This window comes from Leptonychotes weddellii, chromosome 12 (assembly GCF_054177405.1).
Source record: "Leptonychotes weddellii isolate Sample4059 chromosome 12, ASM5417740v2, whole genome shotgun sequence".
In the NCBI taxonomy this organism is placed as follows: domain Eukaryota; kingdom Metazoa; phylum Chordata; class Mammalia; order Carnivora; family Phocidae; genus Leptonychotes; species Leptonychotes weddellii.
The window spans coordinates 64,962,832-64,981,351 of record NC_138380.1 but is presented as its reverse complement, the minus strand read 5'-3'; the positions used below and the strand labels follow the sequence as shown (position 1 = coordinate 64,981,351).

Sequence of the window (18,520 nt, the reverse complement as noted above, 5' to 3'; positions counted from 1 at the left end):
AATTTTTAAACAGTTCCCTAGGCTATATATTACCTAATATTTTAAATAGGGTCTGAACCTTTCAAGGTTAATACTTCAATAATTCAGTTTGGCTCTTTGAAAAGGGTCTTCTTCCTGTGACCAAACAGGAAACCTCTGTTGCCTGGCAGCTTATAGGATTCTAATTCATGAATCTTAACTTTCACTTAGTTATGAAGCAAGGTTTTTAGTTCCCTCTGTCCTAAAGTAGAGAAATAAAAATAGTAGTTCAAAGATACTTAACTAGAGAACTATACTTCTAGCAAAAGTGATTTGTATTTTCTCTTTGTTTTCAAGCTACTCTTTGGTTTCCCATCTCTGCTGAACAAATCATTAACACTGCAACTTATTTATTTTTCTTTTTTTTAAAGATTTTTTATTTATTTATTTGAGAGAGAAAGAATGAGAGACAGAGAGCATGAGAGGGAGGAGGGTCAGAGGGAGAAGCAGACTCCCTGCGGAGCAGGGAGCCCGATGCAGGACTCGATCCCGGGACTCCAGGATCATGACCTGAGCCGAAGGCAGTCGCTTAACCAACTGAGCCACCCAGGCGCCCAACTTATTTATTTTTCAACTTAAAAAAACATTATAGTCAAGTTATTTCTTTCTTTTTAAAAATTTTTATTTATTTGACAGAGACACAGCAAGAGAGGGAACACAAGCAGGGGGGAGTGGGAGAGGGAGAAGCAGGCTTCCCAATGAATGGGGAGCCCGATGCGGGGCTCGATCCCAGGAGCCTGGGATCATGACCTGAGCAGAAGGCAGATGCTTAACAACTGAGCCACCCAGGCGCCCCTCTTTTTTTTTTTAATTTAAGATTTTATTTCTTTATTTGAGAGAGAGAGAGAGAGTGAGCTGGGGGGGGGTGCGGGCAGAGGATGAGGGAGAAACAGGCTCCCTGGGGATCCCAATGTGGGACTGGATCCCAGGACCCAGGATCATGACCTGAGCCAAAGGCAGACACTTAAAAGACTGAGCCACCCAGGCTCAGTCAAGTTATTTCTTGAAAGGCTTTGCTATACCTTAAAAGATGTTTTCTGAGTCTTTTTCAAGTTTTCTTTTAAAGATTTTATTTATTTGTTTGAGAGTGAGAGAGAGTGCATGCCTGTGAAAGCAGGGTGTGGGGTGGGGGGAGGGAGAGGCAGAGAATCTCAAGTAGACTCCTTGCTAAGTGCGGAGCGGGAGGCAGCTGGATCTCAGAACCCTGAGATCATGACCTGAGCTGAAACCAAGAAGTGGACGCTTAACAGACTGAGCCATCCAGGCACCCCTCAAGTTTTTTTTATTTTACTTTTATTTTTTTAAAGATTTTATTTATTTATCTGACAGAGAGAGACACAGCGAGAGAGGGAACACAAGCAGGGGGAGTGGGAGAGGGAGAAGCAGGCTTCTCACCGAGCAGGGAGCCCGATGCGGGGCTGGATCCCAGGACCCTGGGATCAAGACCTGAGCCAAAGGCAGACGCTTAACGACTGAGCCACCCAGGCGCCCCTCATGTTTTTTTTTAATGGAAAGGAACATAAAAAGAAATTGATCCCCTCCCTTTAAAAAAAAAAAAAAAGATTTTATTCTTAAGTAATCTTTACACCCAACATGGGACTTGAACTCACGACTCCAAGATTAAAAGTCTCACAGTAATGACTCTGAGCCAGCCAGGCAAACCAAAAGAAACTGATCTTAATACATTTTTAAAAGTATCTTTCTCTACAAGTATTTAAAGCAAACTGTATTTTAAAAAAAAAAACAAGAAAAAAGTTTCCTACCTCTAATACCCTGGTTTGCAGGAGAAATTGGTTTGGTGGTTTCTACTACATAATCCAATATGCCTTGTGTTATTTCACTGTTGCCTTGAAGTTTAGTTTCCAACAAAACTTTCTTTCTCTTTTTTTTCTGTCCTTCAATGGGAACTTCATGCAACAAAATCTTAGATGAGAAAAGTTTAAAGAGAGAAAGTTTAAAATAAAGTTTACTTGCCCTAGAATATAATAAGTCAGCAGTCTTTCTTAACCCCAGCTTCATATTAGAATATCCTGGGAAGCTTTTAAAACAATAGCAATGTCTAGCTTCATCTTAGACCTATTAAATCAGAATGTCTGGGGAGCGGGGCCCTGGTACTGGAAGTTTTAAAGTTCCCCAGATGATTCAACAGTGCAGCCAGGATTGAGAACTAGTAAACCAGAGCACTGCTGAAGCAGCAGCCTCCTGAGAGTCTCTGCAATATCCTTTAATAGGTTTCAGATAACTAACCTTAAAAAAGCAATTTGAGCAAAGTGCTAGAGCAATTAGTTGGAGTTAGGTTAGAGTAGAAGTATTCTATGATGCTTGGAATCTGTTGCATAAAAAAGATAATTGTGTTTTAGGGTTTTTCGGGGGTTTTTTGGCTTCAATCACATCTACTAATATATTTAATACAATTCAGGACTACAGAGAAGTAACTTAATTGCCTAAAACTTTAATTAAAGGTAGAAAGATATTTTAAAATGAACTGTTAAAAAGAGTTCTTTAGGGAAATAACCAAGAACAATATTTACATTGAATTTGGAATGAGCTGACTTTTGCAATTTTTTTTAATTTTTGAGAGCCATTTCATAAATTGTACTAAAAACTAAATCTATATAAGGAAAACTCAAATGACTACCTTTTAATATCTAATAATTTATACCTATCAATCAATAGAAAAATGGTCAAAAAGCATGCAACAGACAAAAAGACAGTGTTGGGCAGAGATCTAGGAGCATAATTCTACCTTTTCAAGATCTAGGTTGTCAAGAAGAATTTAGAGGATATGGTAAGACTTTATATAAATGAAAATGACATTCAATGGTAGCAAATAAAATGTTAGTAAATTGTTCTCACTTCATATGACTTAGCTCTGTATTCCCGAGAATTGAGACTGGCAGTATTCTTTGGACGAATAACAGCAACATACGCATCTTCTATGTTTTCTGGATTTCCCATTGTTTTACAAAACAAACACAGAAATCCCTTGAAATATTAAAAGACACATAATCAGCATAATCACTTTGAAAAACAATTTTAAAAATAACATGTTTATTTTTCTATCTTGGAATATATATACTACCTAAAAGACAAGCTAGTGATGACTGTATCTTAATCCTGAACATTCAAACCCTTAGCTTATAATTTTAAGATTTCCTCTTGGTCCTTTTTTCTTTTTCTGTGAAAGGTAAAAAAATTTTAATGGAGATGCATACTTTTGTATGTCTAAACTGCATAAGAATCTGCCTTTTGGACCTAAAAAAAAAAAAAAGTGATATGATTATAAATACTAAGCAAATAATGACCTGAAAGAGTGATTTGGAATATTACACACTTATTTTCCATAAATGACACAAGTAAATGTCCTATTGTTAATAGTTTGGAAGCTGGAAATAGGCAGCTGCCATTGACATTCTTTCCAAAATCTTTTGAAAGAACTTTGATATTTGACATGTGGATAAGCTAAAGTATACCTTATGACTTTCCTTGGAGATGCCTACCACAGAGTCAAAAACATGTGGTCAGTGGATAAAATCTTTCTGATGTTGACTTACAAATATTTTCCACTTCCATTACCAATTCCCTAGGTAACTCCCAACATTTTCTTCCAAATAGGTATTTTACACACACACACACACACACACACTTTTCCCCCAGACTAATTTTAAGAATCCATTGAGGAATTTCCAACAAGCATCGGTATTTCAAGCACTACCTTCCTTGTTTTTAAAAAAAGACCTTGTATTGTGAATACACCGTATAACATATGTAGCACGATTACACAAACTTTTTTTTTCTATTAAGCACCTAAAAGAGAAATCAAGTAATCCTTAGTCTTCTAAACACAATTTAAAGCAATCAATTCCTGTGAGGGTCAACTTACAATAAAAAAAAAAATCTGGGACAATGCTTTATTAATACTCATCATTTCTCTGGAATATTTAGTACTGCACACTACACTCAACTTTTAAAAGATAAACAAATATGATTAATAGAAAAAGGCATAACCATGAGGGTTATAGTATTTTGTTTTTATACCATTTAATGTAAACATATCCCTCAAAGATTCTAAAAATTGATTTTCAAGAAATATTCATACTTGAATATTTGAAATATACATATACCCTGTGACATGAAAGAAGAAAACAAAGGCTTAAGTTAGGAAAAGAATGAAAGCTACTAACGTATCAAGGCAAAACTGCTAAGGCAGAAACACATGCAGGGGGGCTGGAAAAGACAAACTTCAGCTAAAAATAATAGAGAAAGGCAGAACTAAAGTCAGCAATATGTTTAGACTGAGTTTTAGATAAAGGTTCAAGTGACTAAGTATAGGAAATAGGTAGCATTTTTGTTATGGCTCATTCTATTCTGAAAAATGCTTAGGCATAAATGATAATGTTCCAAGCAATGAGGCCTTACAAATATGCAGATGTGGTTCTCAACTGGGGGTGGTACCCTAATATGGGATCATTTGAAAATATGTAGGGACATTTCTGGTTATCACTATGACTGGGAAAGGGGAGGTGTGCAAATGCCATTTAGTCCCCATGGGGCAGGCTTGTTAACATTTCTTTGCTATACCAGACAGTCCTGTTTAACAAAATGTAAATAATATCTTCAATAAAACCATTTGCTGTATTGAGTACTGATTAACAAACTAAAGCCTTTTTACACCAGAGAAAAAGAAAAGATTCAGTATGTGAATATGGGTATTGTAAATTTAATAAGCAGAAGTCAAAGTGGACAAGAGGATTTACCAGTCTGCAACGTGCATGCTAATAGAAATTACCAGCAATGATCGGAAAGTGTATCTTGATAGATAAAAACTAAAAAATGGGACATTATCTTAGGTCTCTGTAAAATGTTCCTGAGACAGAAAATGATCCACCTTCTTCCATCCTTAAGCAATGTTCCTCAATCTTTTAAACCCATGTCAACTTTATTTTTTTTTTAAACATTTTATTTATTTATTTAATTGACAGAGAGAGAGAGACAGCGGGAGGAGGAACACAAGGAGGGGGAGTGGGAGAAGGAGAAGCAGGCTTCCGGCCCAGCAGGGAGCCTGATGCGGGACTCGATCCCAGGACCCCAGGATCATGACCTGAGCCGAAGGCAGTTGCTTAACCAACTGAGCCACCCAGGTGCCCCATAAACCCATGTCAACTTTAAATAACCAAACCAAGCCAAACCCACAAAACCTTTCTGTCCACATAGTTGAAAATCATTAATAAAGCATATTTTTATTCCCTTGATTTTATCAAGCTGTCCTTAAATTTTTATTGCTTTTGTTTTCTGAATACAACATTGAATGTTTGTAAAATAATGTGAACAGCTAACATTGACAGTGCTTATTATGTGCTAGACACTATGCTAAGTGCTTTACATATATTAATTCATTTTATTCCCCCTAAACTTGATGAAGGTAGATATCATTATCATCCCTGTTTTACAGGAAAAAAAAAAAAAAAGCTGAGGTGGAGTAGCTAAGTTACTTGATCCTTCCGCATTCTCCTAGAACAATTCACTATTTTAAAGCATTATAACATTAAAAGAGATGGAGACTAAATGTCAGTAAGAATTCCTCTACAGGGATTTGCTGACCATAAAAATCTTTTATTTTTTGCTACAAAGAGAGGAAGTATTAATAAAGTAGAATAGGAAAGAACCATCGGTGCTACTTCTAAGTTAGCTTGCTTTCTCCTTGTCCCTTCAACCAATTCTACTAATCATCACTTATCAGGGTCAACAAGTGTCACTGATAATTTTCAAAGATTTTCTTTCTGTTAAGTGACATTCTGTTCTGTAATTTAAGATATTTAATAATCTTCAAATTGCTTTTGAAGGCAATTACAATGAATTTGGCTAATACAGAAGGAACTATAAGTAATACTGGCATTGGGAACCAAATGAAATCCTATGGTGAATACCAAGGTTATTTAAGGTTATTTGGAGGAGCATGATTTCATCCTTAGCATATCTAAATATGCTATATATCCAGCTGCTGCTGTAGTTCTGCAACCCAATTTTAAGGGAACCAACTAATACAGTAGCATGGGGTTAAGGGGCAAAGATCATGGAGTGAATTGTTTTTATATTCTTGTATGAAAACGTATCTGTATTTTTGGCATTTCCCCCAAATAAGATGACGCCATCAAAGCAGTTAAGAGACTGTAGATGCAGAGAGAAAGACGCATTTGCAAACAAACTGAAGGCACAGAAGCTCTCCAAGAGAGTGCAAAGGGAATGGGAGGGAGATCCTGAGTCAGGCCAAGCTACATCAAAGATTTCTTTTGAAGATAAAAAACACCATGAATAAAAAACAAAGAAAGCCAAAAGCCTCAAAAGATGGAAAGAAGTGTAGAGGCGAGTTGAACTGGAATGACAAGTTGTGAATCGCTTTCCCTGAAATGACAAAAATAAACAATCTGCCTAGGTTTTTCCTCTGCCACCACCCATCAACGTCCACTACCAGGAAAGGACGTGCACGCCTCTTTGCTCAAAGAGCTGCCACCCCAAGAGTGGCTCTGGCTTCTTCGTTACTAGTAAGAAATAAATTCCTTGCCTGGAGAAACTAGATGTGGAGATAGTTCAGCCTCCCACCTCTGTTTTCTCTCGCTGTAGTCTGGTTCTCGCTCCTCCTCGTCTCACCCGTGAGGGCGGCCGAGCACCTCCCGGGCCGCTACATTCAACTCACTGGGTGGGACAGTCACCTGCGGGGCGGGGTGCCGTCACCGCTTTCTCATTCCTCCTTCCCTTCTGTTTCCCAGCAGCCGGGCCTAACTTCCTGTGACAGGAAAACCCTTGGTGGCCACCAGAAGCCGCCTGGCGTGTTCGGCCGCGCTTTCCAAAAGGCGCCTCAAGAGCCCGAGTCTCTGGACTCGGAGAAACTCTTGCCGACTAGTTCTTTATTGTCCTTCCCTCTCCTCGCACCTCAGCACGATATTACCCTCTCCCGAAATTAGGGGTTTCCAGGTCTTCAAAGTCCTTTGCTTTCCATCCCGCCGCTACCGGGGCGAGAAAATCACTTCCGGGTTTACACCCCTTGCAGCGTCGCGGTTGGCGGCGGAAGAGCTTCCGGGTCGACGGACGAGCTGCTGCCGTTCCTGCTGCTTCCCGCTGGGGCTGCGGGCTGTCTGGGGTTGGTGGCGGTGCCTCGAGGACAGGGGTGGCAGCGGCCGGCACGCCAGTGGCTGAGCCGGCAGCGGGGGAGGGGAGGAGGACGGCCCGGGCTGCGTGCGCGCGCGCAGGGCTTGAGCATGAGCCGGACTTGACCGCGAGGCGGAGGCAAAAGCCACCGCCCCCTCTTCCCCTCCCTTGAGTGAGGCGGCGCGGCGGCCAGAGAGGGATGGGGGGCGCCCGCCTAATCTGAGCTTCGTCGCGGGAGCCTCCGTCTCACGCAGCGTTCCTCGCGGGCCTCTAGTGCGCACCCTCAGCCCCAGCAGCCTCTGCCCGGCGGGCGCACCCGGGCGGGCGAGGAGGGGTCGCCCGCCTGGGTGGGTGGGGTGGGGAGGGTACCTGAGGTCACCTGCTCCGCGCGAGAGGCAGAGGCGGCCACGGCGGTGGCAGAACTGCAGAGCTGCGGGGTCCACCCGACCCTTACCCTCAGCCCGGGAAGTAACCGTAAGTCTCAGCTTCACCATACGAGTGTGTATGAGGCTATCTCAACCCTTTTTGGCTCCGAGTTCAGCGCTGCCTAGTTCACGCCCTCACGGGTCTTCCACTAATGTGTCTCCTTTCTCTTGTGGAGGATTGTACCCCTCTCTGTCCCCATCCCTGAACAGGCAACATCCTCTGTCGGTCCCGTGGGGCTTTTCTCCCAGCGAATTTGCAAATCTCAGTGGCGCGTCCCATCCTCCCCAGCCAGATGCATCTCCTTGTCCCTCTGTCCTCAAAGATCTGTGTCCTCCCTCCCTCTCTTTCTCTCTGTATCCCAGACCTCGGAGCCTCCCCCGCCCATCTTTTGAGACGTGGAAAGCCACGGGTTCGGCGGATCTGGTGGGCTAGAAGGTCTTGAGCGGATGGATGAAAGTGCTGTGCATCGTTGTGATGGGTGGGGATAGGTGCAGATAGCTCTGATGGACCTTTATTTTTGCAACGTCTGCCACCAAAACAAAAGAATGGGTCGCTCCCTGGACCTTCATTCCTCTCCCTTCTTAACTGTGTATAAGCTCTTTTCTGTACATTGCTGTTAGAGTCGCAGGAAATTGGAACTAGAGCTGTAATTAAGCATCTGCTGAGGAGGTTTTAAGAATCTCACAAGCTCTATTCACACGGAATTGACATATTAAACAATCTTGTATTGGAATGAAGACCCATTCCAGAATAGCTTTGCTAGTAGATCTAAGAAATGAATGTAAAAAACAAAGGGCTAATATTTCCAATATGTTTTTATGTCTTTAAATAATTTTTGGTTTTTTTGGATTTACATTTAGTTCTTAATTTACGAAGTGTGTGTGTGATGTGGAAAATTTTGTATTGGAAAGTTTTGTTAGTGGTTAAAAAACACTAACCTGATTTTTAAAGATCATCTCAGATTGTATTTGGTAAGATATTATTTTAAGTCGTTCATTTCAGAGAGACTTTTTTACTGATTTAGATCAGCCACCTACAGATGTTACACGCTTGTGCCTATGACCTTACTGCTTCTTAGTTTGAAAAAGGAATTAACTGTGGATATCTTCAATTGTATTTCCAGATTAAAGGCTAGGCATTTTTTCTTTTTGAATTTAGTTTGCTTTTTAAACTGCCACTGCAGAACTTTCCAGAAATTAGATTTAAAAATAACTGTAATGCTGTCAGTGCCTGAACAATAGCTCTTAACACGACTTCATGCTGATGACACTTTCCAGGACACTATAGGAAGCAAGTAAGTTTTTTTCTAAGATTTTATTTATTTATTTATTTGACAGAGAGAGACACAGCGAGAGAGGGAATACAAGCAGAGGGGGTGTGGGAGAGGGAGAAGCAGGTTTCCTGCAGAGCAGGGAGCCCAACGCAGGGCTTGATCCCAGGACGCAGGGCTCGATCCCAGGACCCAGGGATCATGACCTGAGCCAAAGGCAGACGCTTAATGACTGAACCACCCAGGCGCCTGGAAGTAAATAATAATTTAAGAATAATTTTACTCTGCATATTGCAGTTCTTTGTTACTATTCTGTAAACTGTTCTGTAATGTACCTGGTAGCCTTGGTTTATTTTTTTTCTGAAAACATAGTCATTGTGTTAAGAAACGTAGATGTGTTTAATGATGATTTTTGTCGTTGTTTTCAAACCTTTCTTTTAGCACTTGATTTGGAACATTACTTGATTTGTAACTTCGTATTGTTCACAGATTTTAGTTTAAAGTAGGCTCAGGAGATGTAGCCCCAGCTGTCTATCTGGAAGTATACTTTACTGGCTTGTTTCAGAAGCCAAGCTCTGTACAGAGTTGAGTGTATTATTAAAGGTATGGTTTTGCTTTTCAGAAAATTGATGAGTTTCCAAATGTGAGGTAATTGGCCATAACTTGGAAGTCTTTTTTTCCCTCTTCTTCTTTTTTAAAAAGTCTATTGATCCCTGTTATCTTTGGAAGTAGTGGGGAAGATAGCACTGTATTTTCATAGTACACTTTTTCCTTTGCCAACTGCACTGGGAATTTTGAGTTTTCAATCTGAAAATGTTCCCAAACCATGCAGATTATGCCATAAGGGTGAGTTCTAACAGGTGGCTGCTGAAACAAAAGTTTTTTTGGTTACTCTTTTGTACTCCTATAGCACTGCCCACTTTTGAGAGAGCTGATTTTCTTTCTTTCCTCTTCGTTTTCTGGAGTGTGCAGTTGAACTTGTGAAAGTGAAATCTGTGTATTTACAATGTACTTGTAAGTAAAAGTTCAAGCTAATTTGCATATATAAATAGATGGAAGAACTTGAATTAAGCTCATCTGAGTCTCCTTGAGTGGAAGTTAGAAAGATTCCTCAGTGTTTTGGGTACATTTTTCCTGTTTGAGGATGAACACAACATTTGTTTAGATGAAATTTTACAATACTTTTCTGTAATATTAGACTTATATGTGACACATTTGCCAAAACAGATTTGAAAGTGGCTCAGTCATTATTTAAAAGAGTCTGAGGGGAGTTTCTGTGCATGGTTTTAAAAATGCTTATGTATTTTATTTCCTTTCTCAAAGTGACTTGCTTAGGGAATAATAATTTTTGGACTCTAAGTTTATTTTTCAGACAATCTCAGACTACCGTTTTTTCTCTTTTGAGTTAACTTACTTTCATACTCAGTTCATTTCAGTAAATCTTTATTGAATGCCTACTGTGTGTGCCAGGCAGTATGTTAGATTCTGGGACTGCAAGTATAAATAAATTACAATAGCTTTCCTCATTGAATTTGCCAGTCTAGATATTTGACTGTGATTATATCCATCTGCCTTTACAGACATCTCTAATAGGTTTTGAAGTCACTTTACTGTATTTGGGGGTTGTTTCGTATCCTTTCTATAAGAATAAATACATTAAATGCCATTTATGAGTGCTTAACTTGTACTAGCCACCATGCTAAATGCTTTATATACATAATTTCATTCAATTCTTACAACAGTCTTAAAGAGTTTTTTATCTCCCATTTAAAAACCACACAGATTCTGATGTATAGTAATGCTGAATGTTGTTTTTACTCGTAATATGCTAGAGAAGATTCAACCTTAAGATTCCTCTGTAAGAAAAAAGTTGTAATATAGTTATAGCAATTTTTAATTCTCTAATAATGCGTTGCATAGATTCTCATTTCATAAGGTATTAATATTGTTTATTTTCTAAAGCACATGAATTATATTCTATCAATGTAATATTCAGTAGTTGTTGAAACCTTAGAAAAGACAGTTCTGAAGTTCATTATGGTTAACTGTAACACAGATCTTCAGGCATATAGAACTTTTTTTTTTCTAGTTCAGCAATGGGACCAACAGCTTTACTGCATTTCTTTTATTTCCTGCTTTCTCTCTGTTTCCATACATACATTACATACATGTGTGCATATGTGTGTAAAAACACATGCATACATATCCATGATTATAGTCTTTTTCTGAACCTTTTGGGGCAAGGAGCAGACATGGTGTATTGTCACCTGTAAACATTAGTGTCTATTTTTTCCAAAAGCAAGGCACTCTCTTATATAACCAATGTATAACTCTCTAAATAAAAAAATAAGCATTGGTACAACACTATTGCCTAGTCCATAGAACCTATTCATATTTCATCGACAGTTGGAACAATATCTCTTTCTTTTCTGGTCCAGGATTCTATCCAGGAATACATGTTGTGTTTAGTCGTCATGCTTCTTCAGACTTCTTCAACCTCAATTTTCCCTCTTTCACGTCCATGACAGTTTTAGAAAGTACAAAGCCCTACATTCTGTAGGATGACTCTCAACCTAGGTTCATGTAATATTTCCTCATGACTCCAGTCAGTTCATGCATTCCTGGCAGGACTACCACAGAAATGAGTCTGTGTTCTCTTAGCACTTTGCTTCCAAAGGCATATGATGTCAGCCTTGCCACTGCTGGTGATTAAAACGTCGATCAGGGGTGCCTCGGTGGCTCAGTGGGTTAAGCGTCTGCCTTCAGCTCAGATCATGATCTCAGGGTCCTGGGATCGAGCCCCAAGTCAGGCTCCCTGCTCAGCGGAGAGCCTGCTTCTTCCTCTCCCTCTGCTGCTCCCCCTGCTTGGGCACTCTCACTCGCTCACCCTCTGTCAAATAAATAAATAAAATCTTTAAAAAATAATAATAAATTGGTGCGCCTGGGTGGCTCAGACGTTAAGCATCTGCCTTCGGCTCAGGTCATGATCCCAGGGTCCTGGGATTGAGCCACACGTCAGGCTCCCTGCTCAGCGGGAAGCCTGCTTCTCCCTCTCCCACTCCCCCTGCTTGTGTTCCCTCTCTCGCTGTGTCTCTCTCTGTCAAATAAATAAAATCTAAAAAAATAATAATAATGTAAAAAATAATAATAAATAAAATGTCGATCATTTTGGTATCCTTTTGTATTTGATCAGTATTTGTGGAGAGGTATTTCAAAATTATGCCAGCATCTTGTTTCTCATCAAATGTCTCTAGTCACTAGCCTTAATGTAAGTATCAGTGAAGACTCTCACCTTAATTAACCACTTCTATGATGATTGCCAAATGATATTACTCTCTTATTTCTTCTACTTGTATTAGTTGGGATTTTATTGTAAAGTGGAACTTTCCTTTCTCCCCCATTTAATTGTTTATTTATTAAATCAGTAAGGACTTGTGGATTTCTATCTTATTTAATTTGTTGTGATTTGTTACTATTATTACTTATTTTGCTGTTTAAATTGTTCCTGATATAGCCTGCGGGAGCCCCTTCAAGCTGGCTCCTATGCCTATTTATCATGCTCCCATCTCATTCATTGTGCATTTCTGGCAGAACATGCTGTTCCTTGTTCATTCTGTACTTTGCCTGGTCTAGCCCTGGAATCAGCCATTTCTCCAAGGAATCCTGTTTGGTCTTTGTTATTGTTGTTTGTTTTTGTAAAAAATGGTATTTAAAAACAAAGATTTAGGGGCTTAGTGTGCTCATTGCTACTGGGGTGTCATTACTTACAGGAACTAGGAAATGTATGACTCTGAGTATGGTTTGTATACTCAGACATATGTAACAGACACATATATATTACCTATAATTATTTCCGTACCTGGGTGTATATATGAATTAAACCATAAGTTTGTCCCTATACTTTCAATTCCAGTCTAATACTCCAGGGTTCTTTCTAGCCTTCTTCCTTTCCACATTTATAAATGCCTTCTCTGGCAGTAGGAAGCTTGGCTTCACATTAGCCTCAGTGTAATTATCATTTGCCCAGTTGTTTGACTTAATTCCTCAGTGTGCTACCATTCTCCCTGCCATGTAGACCGTCTTCTACCACCCTGCGTCACTGACTGCTGGGCCTGCTGGCCTGTGCCTTTTTGTGGATCTACAACTCCTGACTAGGCCTACAACTCTGCAGCTGCCCATCTCTACACAACACCCATTTATCCTCGCCTCTGACTAGTTGGCTCACAACTCTGCTGGCCTTCCTAACATGCCCTCAGTGCCCTTTATCCTCAGTCAGCATGCAGACTACTTTGCATGGTTTAATTTTTAAGTGTATTTCCAGGGTTTATAAACATACATATATGTGATGAAATGTATACATAATTTTCCCACATAAAAATGATAACATACTATATTAAATGTTCCACACTTTATTTTTTAATGACAATATAGTATTCCATTGTGTGTGTGTGTGTGTGTGTGTGTACATCCAGACACACACACACACACCCCTACCTACCTGTGGTGAATGATTAACAACCATAAATTCCTTTCATCCTGGTCCATTCTCCTTTGCAGTGTGGCTTTGCTGCTTCTCTCTAGGCGCATAATCTATTTCTCCATCTCTTGAGTCTTGGTTGACCCTGTGATTTGCTTTGACCAATGAATATGGTAGAAGTGATGTGTGAGATCTGGAGGTTAGTCCTTAAGAGACCTTCAAGGGATGATTTCCGGCAACTGCCATGTAAGGAAGCTGGTCTAGCCTATAGGAGGATGAGAGGTCTCTTGGAAGTGAATCAAGACTCCCCAGTGGACAGCATCTACCAACAGACATGAAAGTGGACTCTTGGATCTGCTAGCCCAGCTGACTCTTTAGCTGAATGTACCCACAGAGGAACCAGAGGTGAAACCAGCAAAAAAAAAACCAAAAAAAACCCCTGCCCAGCAGCCTCCCTAATTGTGAGAAATAACATAATTGTTTTGAGGCATTAAGTTTGGAATGTAGCAATAGATATCTGAAACCATATCTGTGTTCATTTTGGACATCTAGGTTGTCTCTAGTCTATTATGAACAATATTGCAATGAGTATCTTGTACACAGTACATGCTATTTTAATTTTAAATAATGCCAGATTATTTTTCAGAAATGTTGATATAATTCTTATTGCCATCATTAATGTCCAAGAGTATTTCCCCCACAAACTATCGCTGGTTTTTGTTTTTGTTTTTGTTTTTGCAATAAAATGAGTAAAAAGTTTCTTTTGGTGCTTAATTCTGCATTTCATTAACTTGAAATGAAGTTGAGCATCTTTTGTGAAGTGAAGCTGAGCATCTTTTGATATATTAGTTGGTCCTTTTGATTTTTCAATTCTATGAATTGCTCATTCATACCTTTACTCATTTTTTCCTATTGGATTTTTTTCCTTATCAATTTTTTGGTTCTCTTTGATATGTTATCAATGTAATCCTTTAGCTTTCTTTGCCAGTATGTTTTGTCAGTCTGTCTTTTTTTTGGTCTTAGTTTATGGCATCATTTGCCATACATTTGGGTGGGGGATATTTCATATAATCATTTGTGTCTGTCTTTTTCTCTGTGGATTCTGCTTGTTCCTGTCTTGAGAATATCTCTCTCCTATATTAGGTAATATAAACTTTTTTCCTAAATTTTCTTCTAACTTTGTATTGTCTTAGGAATCATGTTCAGTTGCTCTAGAAATCCAAAAAAGAGTGATATAAACAAATTAGGGGTATCATTTTCCTTAAATAATGAGAAATTAGCGATAGGCCATCCAGAGCTGTTATGGTGCTTCCACAATGCTGTCAGGAATTCAGGCTCATTTGTCTTTCTTTCAGTTACCTTTTGGTCCCAGGTGGCATTCCAGGCTGAGAAATAACTTCCTTCTGTTTTTTCTTTCATCATTCATTGCTCTGCTTGTTTTAACTGAGGATCAAATCCAGTTTGGTGACTGTAACTTCTGGGGGATGAGGCCAAGACAAAGCAGGTCCCCCAAAATAGCAAGTTCTTTTGAAATATTTTCTCTGTTCTTTGAAAATAATAATACTGATTTTGCTTTCTGTTTCATAATAAACGTATGTGCAGAATAAGGCCCCAGAATCTTTCTCTTTAACCCATTAGGCAACTATGGGCTTTTTTCCAAAGTTATTTATAGGCATACAGGGAAATAAACATTATATTCTCAAATTGGAAACTAATGATTTTTTTTTTTAAAGATTTTATTTATTTGACAGAGAGAGACACAGCGAGAGAGGGAACACAAGCAGAGGGAGGGGGAGAGGGAGAAGCAGGCTTCCCGCTGAGCAGAGAACCTGATGCGGGGCTCGATCCCAGGACCCTGGGATCACAACCTGAGCCGAAGGCAGCCACTTAACGACTGAGCCACCCAGGTGCCCTGGAAACTAATGATTTTAAGAACATAGGACTTTATCCTTATGTTCAATAAATAATATTAATTAAAGGCGTTTTATATACCAGTAACTATGGTAAACAGTGGATATAAAACTCAGTATGATGTGACCCTTGTTATCAGAAAGTTTACCAGATAATTGGAGAAGCAGATTAAATATTTCATTATAATATTAGGTGGTAAATTGACTGTTATCAACTTAGGGAGGCAGGACATCTAACTGTGTTAGTTGAGGGTTGAGGAGCTATGATCAGGGAACTTGATGGAGAAAATGGCTTTTAAGTTGAGACTTGAATGACTTGTAGGAGTTAGCCTATTAAGGAGGAGCTTGTTAAGGGTATGGGAAGAACTTCCAGGAGCTTTAGTAATTCAGACGTGGGTCTGAGTTGTAAGAGATAGGCTGGGATAAGATAAATTCTGGTTTGGGCAGGGACTTTTCCTTAATTCCAGGGGCTGGAAGTCTTGGGAAGGTTTTAAAATGGAACTGGGCAAGATCAGATTTGTCTTTTGATAAAGGTAAGCTAGTTGTAGTTGGTGGGAGGTGCTTTGGGTATGGGATCTGGAAGCAAGGGCACCTACTAGGTAGGAAGTTTATGTGATACATTAACATCTGTTCCATATTAGGAGCGACTGATTGGCTCAATGGGCAGAGTATGTGACTCTTGATCTTGAGGTCGTGAGTGCGTTTTTTTTGTTTTTTGTTTTTTTTAAGATTTTATTTATTTGACAGAGAGAGAGAGACAGCGAGAGAGGGAACACAAGCAGGGGGAGTGGGAGAGGGAGAAGCAGGCTTCCCGCAGAGCAGAGAGCCCAGTGCGGGGCTTGATCCCAGGACCTTGGGATGATGACCTGAGCCGAAGGCAGACGCTTAACAACTGAGCCACCCAGGCGCCCTGAGGTCGTGAGTTTTGATTCCCATGTTGGGCATAGAACTTACTTTAAAACAAATAATAAAATCTATTCCATATTAGATAAATATTTATTGAACACCTATGTGAATATGATGTGGGTAATACAGAATTATATAAAACATAGTTCCTTTTCTCAAGGAGTTTATATTTTAAGATAACTAAAAATAAATATATCAACAATATGAGGCAGTATACTAATATTATGGTTTCTATCCTATAAAATGAGGGCAAGTAAGGACTAGAATTAAAACTCGAACCCAGTTTCATGGCTCCAAAGCTCATATTCTTTCCATGTGGAAGGCTGTGCTACCTTCCACAGCACTTATTTCCCCTTAGCTTATTTAATTATCAGTATGTTGCTTGTAAGTTACCTCCGAACCCTTGTGAACTAAGATTAGAGGACAATTAAAATGGTTTTCAGCTTGGAACACAAAATATCAAAGGAGCTACACTCTGGCTTTCTCCAGGCAGTCTCCGTGGTGAATGGAGTATAACCAGGAAGATAGAAATGTTGGTTAGAAAAATTGCCACATTATCTGAACAAAACAGTTGTTATAAACAGTCTTGAGATTTGTTTCTGGGAAATTTAGTATTGAACTGATAGGACAGTGGAGGACAAGACTCTGGCATGGCATGGCATAAGAATACAGTATATAATACATATAATGTACAAAATGTGTGTTAATCAATTTTTTATGTTATCAGTAAGGCTTCCACTCAACAGTAGGCTGTTAGCAGTTATGTTTTGGGGGAGTCAAAAGATATATGTAGATTTTTTACCGTGTAGGCTCCAGCACCCCAACCCCCATGTTGTTTAAGAGTCAACTGTAATCTTCTGAGGGTTTTTCTTGCTCTGAAATGTGACTTGACATGACATCTACAAAATTACTTGAAAAGTTAGCATATGATATTCTGATGGAAAAAAAAAATTACCTTTTCTATAGAATAGGGAGGACAAGAAAGGAAAGATAGAGGTTGCATTGAGAACTTGGTATCATAGAATGAAGAAAAACATTCTCCAGAAATTCGGAGGGAGGTGTTACTTCTGATTTTTTAACTATTTACAACTTAGAACGTGGGTTAAATGCCAGATACATAAGGCAGTCAAAAGTGCAAAATAATAAGGTTGTTATACTCAAGGATTATCGTTTAGTAGCCTTTTCAACTGATGCTCCTTGAGAAAATTAAACCTTAATGCTCTGAGCTAGAGGTTCTCAAAGTTGAGCATGTATCATAATCACTGGGAGGGCTTGTTAATACACAGATTGCTGGCCCCACCCCCAGAGTTTCTGATTCAGTAAGTTTGGGGTGAAACCTGAGAGTTTTCATTTCTAATAATTTCCCAAGTGCTGCTGATGTTGCTGGCATCTATTGTGTGAAATTAATTTATTTCTCCCTTAGGCTTCTAAAATAGTACTAGTTGTATAGAAGCACTTGGAGAATTTTAAAAATTGTTCTTCAAATCATTTTTCTGTGTCCAGAGTTCTTTAGATGAGGAACTCTGATGGGGGGAGATAAAATGAAGGAAACTATAATTCCAAACCTTATCTTAGAAGGTAAAAACACAGTTGCATGGACACAGGAAGATTAATAGGTGCAGGTTAGATTAAAGTTGGAAAAAATAGGGTTCAGGTCCATTTAGTTAGGAACTTCTCTTATCCACCTGCTATCTAGAATATGACTTAAAAGAGAACTCTCTTCATTTGGAATTTTGGGCCCTTAAACCTAGGCAGCATCAACTACATGTCAAGGACTAGTTTTAAGTAGAGTATGTACCATGATGTCAGTGTGCTGATGTATAACCTAAAAGTCATACAGCCTAGGGGCACCTGGGTGGCTCTGTCAGTTAAGCCTCTGAATTCAGCTCAGGTGTCCTGGGATCCAGCCCCACATCAGGCTCCCGGTTCAGTGGGGAGTCTACCTTTCTCTCCCCCTCTGCCCCTCCATCTGCTCATGCGCACATTCGCACTCTCTCAAATAAATAAATAAAATCTTAAAAAATAAAAATAAAACTCAAATAGACTAAAAGTCTCCGTGATTCCTTTCACCACCTTCCTTTTTCATACCCTTTACTCCTTGATGTCATTTATGTATACTTCTTTCTCCCTAATTGGGTTTCTGGCTTCTATGTTTTTGTATCCTTTTTTTTTTTTTTTTTTTTTTAAAGATTTTATTTATTTATTTGACACACAGAGAGAAAGCACAAGTAGGCAGAGAGGTAGGCAGAGAGAGAGGCAGAAGCAGGCTCTCCAATGAGCAGGGAGCCCGATGCGGGACTCGATCCCGGGACTCCAGGATCATGACCTGAGCCGAAGGCAGTCGCTTAACCAACTGAGCCACCCAGG

The 18,520-nt window shown here is 39.5% G+C and overlaps 3 protein-coding genes across 3 annotated transcripts in view; 2 read left to right on the top strand and 1 right to left on the bottom strand.

Annotated features, from left to right (window-relative positions):
• Window positions 1-5,270, top strand: part of LOC145716576 (uncharacterized) — a 94,320-nt gene extending 89,050 nt beyond the window's left edge. Inside the window, exon 5 of the mRNA XM_081800577.1 lies at window positions 5,001-5,270. The gene's annotated coding sequence lies outside the window, so the exon portion shown is untranslated. The remainder of the gene's footprint in view (window positions 1-5,000) is intronic.
• Window positions 1-7,033, bottom strand: part of KRIT1 (KRIT1 ankyrin repeat containing) — a 35,339-nt gene extending 28,306 nt beyond the window's left edge. Inside the window, exons 1-3 of the mRNA XM_081800562.1 lie at window positions 6,581-7,033; window positions 2,875-3,003; window positions 1,782-1,941 (exon numbers count right to left, since the gene is read on the bottom strand). Coding sequence (XP_081656688.1) covers window positions 1,782-1,941; window positions 2,875-2,976 — 262 coding nt within the window. The 5' untranslated portion in view covers window positions 2,977-3,003; window positions 6,581-7,033. The remainder of the gene's footprint in view (window positions 1-1,781; window positions 1,942-2,874; window positions 3,004-6,580) is intronic.
• A 415-nt stretch (window positions 7,034-7,448) lies between these two features.
• The window catches only part of ANKIB1 (ankyrin repeat and IBR domain containing 1), a 142,245-nt gene continuing 131,173 nt past the window's right edge, over window positions 7,449-18,520 (top strand). The window contains exon 1 of the mRNA XM_081799696.1: window positions 7,449-7,638. The gene's annotated coding sequence lies outside the window, so the exon portion shown is untranslated. The remainder of the gene's footprint in view (window positions 7,639-18,520) is intronic.